The 5,227-nt window shown below is 46.7% G+C and overlaps 1 protein-coding gene across 1 annotated transcript in view; it reads left to right on the forward strand.

Moving 5' to 3' along the window:
* The window catches only part of bcar1 (BCAR1 scaffold protein, Cas family member), a 106,400-nt gene extending 101,557 nt beyond the window's left edge, over nt 1-4,843 (forward strand). Inside the window, exons 7-8 of the mRNA XM_037683063.1 lie at nt 1,613-1,702; nt 4,298-4,843. Coding sequence (XP_037538991.1) covers nt 1,613-1,702; nt 4,298-4,843 — 636 coding nt within the window. The remainder of the gene's footprint in view (nt 1-1,612; nt 1,703-4,297) is intronic.
* Nucleotides 4,844-5,227: the final 384 nt, after the last annotated feature.

The following is a 5,227-nucleotide window of genomic DNA, read 5'->3' on the forward strand; positions in this document are numbered from 1 at the left end:
TATGGTCTAGGTGTACTTTCTATAGTCCAGGTGTACTTTATATGGTCCAGGTGTACTTTATATGGTCCAGGTGTACTTTCTATGGTCCAGGTGTACTTTCTATAGTTCAGGTGTACATTATATGGTCCAGGTGTACTTTCTATAGTTCAGGTGTATTTTCTATAGGAGGAAAGACAAAAACATGTTAAGATGGAAATAATTACAAACAGGCAGAGTAAGTAAAGACATCAGCAGAGAGAGGAAATGAGGTCAGTTTGTCCTCCAGCAGTCTAAGCCTATAGCAGCAGAACTAAGGGACAGCTCAGGAAACCCAAGCCAACCCTAACTATAGGATTTATCAAAAAAGAAAGTCTTAATCCCAGTCTTCAAACTGGACAATGTGTCAGCCTCACGGACAGAAACTGTTAGTTGGTTCCACAAGAGAGGAGCCTGAGAACTGAAAGATCTTCCTCCATTCTGCTGCTGGAAACTCTAGGAACCACAAGTAAACCTGCAGTCCGAGAGTGAAGTGCTCTGTTAGTAAAATATGGAACAATAAGATCTGTCATATAAGGTAAATAAATGAATAAGTCGTGTTTGAGTCACGGGTAGTTTATTAACCACAACTAGTTTTCATGTTAGGGATATTAGGCCCTGTGCACATGAGAACACCGTCTGTCCTTTGTAAAAACAGAACCGTTTCTGGACATGTCTTAATTAACTCAGAAATATAGAAAACAACCCACACGCTGTAGTGACCGTCAGGTGGCACCAGAAGGAGAAGCTTCAAACTGTAAAGTCTAGATAAAGTAAATGGAGAATAAAAGAGCAAAAACTGAACATTTTTTATGGACTGATCAAACGAGTGTCTACTTTGTGTCACGTATAACTCCTACTAATCAGGAGTCAGTCAGTCCAGGTATGTGGACATAAAGGTCCATCAGAGTCTCCAGAGGGACGGCTGGGTAAAGCACTCCACTGTTTCTATTATTGCACCAAATAACTAAAGGTTTCTTCTTGGCTCCATGCAAAGTTGTTGTCAGACCTGTCTGTTGAAGTAGTGCAGGATATGATGAGGTGGAAATGTGACACCAGGTGTGGTCTGGCTGTCCACACGAAAATGCAACAGTGGCGTTTCAAGATTTTCTCACTCTGGGCCACGTATATGCAGTTTTAGAAGATTTTACAAAACCAGGTTCCAGAGTCTCAAACCTTTGCATGTCCACAAAATGCCATTCCCCTGTGGACTTGAGCTCGGTCCTTTTGTTGTCGTGTGTTTTCAGCAGTTTGTGTGAGGAACACACGCCACCACAGGCAGACAGGCCTTTTGTTTCTTCAGGCTGTACCCAAGTGTTTTCAGCTCTCACCTTCTCACTGCGCTCGGTTTGAGAAGCAGCTTTAAGTCGCCGCCTTCTGTTGGAAGTTGGGTATGAAGTTTGTGTGTGGCAGCATCAGTCGGACGCTTCGTCAGACGGTCCTCGTTGACCGTCTCCGTGTAGTCGCGGGTCTGTGTTCAGGACTGTCGGTCAGGCCGAGGCAGAAACAGCTGTTTGTGACCAGCAGAGAGCGACAGACTCGAGCTGCAGGGCGAGCGAGGCTTGCTCCGTGTAACATCTCTGTGTCGCTCTGTCAGGGGAAAGAAGAGTTCGAGAAGAACCAAAGAGAGCTGCTGGAGAAAGGCAACATCATCCGACACAACAAGACACAACTGGAGCAGCAGCAGGTACTCGTGTGTTCCTACCTGTCCACTTCCTGTTTGTCTTCGGAGCACAGAAAGACTTGAATTAAAACCTCCGTTTCTCTTTGAACTTTATGACTCGTCGTTCCTGAGGGAACGGACTGACCATCTTAGATATTTTTATTCTTCTTCTTTCGGCTGCTCCTTCTTCAGTCACCAGGTCTTGGTGTGAGTTAGTTCTCTGTGGTGACCCCTGAAGAAGGAGCAGCTGAAAGAAGAACATGTACTCGTGCACGACGCAGGTGTGTTGTTGCTTTTTACATTCAAACCTAAACAGATGTCATGACTTTAGTCTGGACTTTACAACCTGCAGCTGCAAACCAGGCACCTTTACCTGCCCGATGACGTCACAGGTCCCTCAACGTGACGGCACAGCGCCACCTGCTGGGCTGACACACACATGGAAGTTCAAAGTAGAAACTAAATGTATATTTATGATAAATTCAGATACAGAAAAGTTTCTTTCATGGATTTCAATGGGTTGATTCCCCCCAAGGAACAAGAGAAGAGTGATTCCGTGGGAGCATTTGAAAGATTAGTTAGACTTGGTCAAAAACAGTCGTGTTTATTGGCAACACCATAAATGAAAATAAAAATAAAAACAAATATTTTATTTTCTAATAAAAGTAAAACCGTCTGAGTAAGATGAGCACAGAAAGAAGAATAAATGAGTTGATCTTTCAAGTCCAGAAGAACTTTAGTCTCTTAATGCTCCGACTGCTGCCACGGCCGGTACTGTACAGAACCACGAGACTGATCTGGACTGGACTTTCCTCTGAAGACGTCACAGCCTCATGTACGGCTGGAGCCCGGTTCTACGCATGGCAGGAAGTAACAAAATGAACGCTGCATGAAAGTGTACTTAGTCAGTCCACAGGATCAAACCTCAAACTCAGCTGAATGTACAGAAATAGAGCTCCAGTCTCCATTTTTACACCTCACTAACTCGTTTAATTCAATTCACCTTATTTCTGTAGCAACAAGTCACAACATGAGTCGACTCAGGACACTGAACAGAAACACTGACAAACATTATAAAAGACAAAGCTCTCCATGTGAGGAAGCAGCAGATGGAGTTGAACCTTCACTTCATCACAGTCTCATCCTGAGCAAGAACAGAGGAGACAGTGGGAAGAAAAACTCCCTTTAACAGGAAGAAACCTCCAGAAGAACCAGGATCAGGACGAGAGGACATCTGCTTCAACCAGCTCGTTTGAGAGGACAGGAAGTAGAAACGGAGAGGACAGGAAGTAGAAACGGAGAGGACAGGAAGTAGAAACAGACACAGAATAACAGATCCAGGTGTGGTTTCTATAGTCCAGGTGTGGTTTCTATAGGAGGAAAGACAAAAAACATGTTAAGATGAAAATAAATACAAACAGGAAGAGTAGAGCAAGTAAAGACAGCAGAGAGAGGACGTGGTCAATTTGTCCTCCAGCAGTCTAAGCCTATAGCAGCAGAACTAAGGGACAGCTCAGGAAACCCAAGCTGACCCTAACTATAGGATTTATCAAAAAGGAAAGTCTTCAAACTGGACAATGTGTCAGTCTCACGGACAGAAACTGGAAGTTGGTTCCACAAGAGAGGAGCCTGAGAACTGGAAGATCTTCCTCCCATTCTGCTGCTGGAAACTCTAGGAACCACAAGTAAACCTGCAGTCTGAGAGAGAAGTGCTCTGTTAGTAAAATATGGAACAATAAGATCTGTAATATAAGATGCAGCTAGGTTGTTGAGAGCTTTGTAGGTTAGAAGTAAGATTTTGAATTCAGTTCTGGATTTGACAGGGAGCCAATGGAGAGAAGCTAAAACTGGAGAGAGATGATCTCCTATCATATCTACCATGTTCAGCAGCATCTTAGACTCAGATTATAATCAATCCCTCATTTTACTACATCTGGATTTTATTTTTGATCGTGCGGACGAGAATACCTCATGCAGGACATCTGCATCTATTTACATGTTCAAAGGGGGAGGAGTTTCGTGTGCGCTCAGTTCCACGGTCGTCTTGACGTATGAAGGTTTGCAACGTGCGCACATGGTTTGATAAATCTGAACATTTCTGTGCACATGCACTTTTCTTGATGTGCCTGTGGACACTGGGAAAGTTCTGCTGCGCAGTGGGATGATTTGTTTCCGACTCAGATTTCTGTAAAAACAACATGAAGAGTTTTCAGAGCTCCACCGGCCTCGGCTCCGACCAAAACAACTAAAATGTCACATGACCAGATCTTGTTGGGGGTCGGATGCTCGACTCCTGGAAACGATGCAGAAAACGGATGAATCTGAAATAACGCTGGGTCATCAGATTCACCGGAGGCCAAAGTGTCTGCAGCGCAAAGCAAAACGAGCAGAATAAATCTGCTGGGCTCAGGCAGGTTCAAACCCTTGAGCCAGGCAGCCTTCAGAAGCGTGCACACACCCTAGCACCCACTGAAGAGGGCCCTCATCACAACATGAAGAGCTCAATTAAATGACCTCATTATCGTCAGTCATACCGTGATTTAATTCTTTTATCCACACATGAATCCCCAAACACTGAATTTACCGTTCGGTATTGATCTTGTTTTCTTTGTTTTTAAGATTAAACAGTTCGAGTGGCTCGAGCAGGAAGTCAGCCGGCCGATCAACAACGACCTGACCGGCTGGGCCCCCGCCCCGCACCGTCCTCTGGCCAAACCGTCGTCCAAGAACAGCCCCGGAGACCCTGCACCCTCCAAGCTGTGCCACGGGGATCGCCAGCTCCTCCTCTTCTACCAGGAGCAGTGCGAGCAGAACGTCACCACCGTGAACAACGCCATCGATGCCTTCTTCACCGCCGTCAACTCCAACCAGCCGCCAAAGATCTTTGTGGCTCACAGCAAGTTCGTCATCCTCAGCGCGCACAAGCTGGTGTTCATAGGCGACACGTTATCACGGCAGGCCAAGTGTCCCGAGGTGAGGGCCCGGGTGGCCCAGAGCAGCAACACCCTGTGTGAGAAACTCAAAGACATCGTGATCAGCACCAAAACAGCAGCGCTGCAGTATCCCTCCCCCGGAGCAGCCAGAGAGATGACGGAGAGGGTGGGGGAGCTGGCGGGGTGCACACAGCAGTTCAGAATGGTGCTGGGACAGATCCTGCTCATGTAGACCCGTGGGGGGGGGGGCCGGCGCGGTCGTCGGTGTGGGGGGGGGGGGGGGGGGGGGGGGGGTATTAATCAGACAGAGACACAAACTGCAAATGTCCCACAAACAGGAGGGAGTGAACAGTGTGCACCCCAGCAGGACGGGGGAGGGAACCAGTGACGTGCACAGCTCAGTCATGAAGAAGAGTTAGTCTCATTAATACACGAGCGTACAAGAATTGTTTTCAGGAAGTAGAAACGGACACAGAATGACGGGTCCAGGGGTGGTTTCTATAGTCCAGGTGTGGTTTCTATGGTCCAGGTGTGGTTCCTATAGTCCAGGTGTGGTTTCTATGGTTCAGGTGTGGTTTCTATGGTGTGGTTCCTATAGTCCAGGTGTGGTTCCTAT

Source organism: Nematolebias whitei, chromosome 10, assembly GCF_014905685.2.
Source record: "Nematolebias whitei isolate Nwh7 chromosome 10, NemWhi1, whole genome shotgun sequence".
Classification (NCBI taxonomy): domain Eukaryota; kingdom Metazoa; phylum Chordata; class Actinopteri; order Cyprinodontiformes; family Rivulidae; genus Nematolebias; species Nematolebias whitei.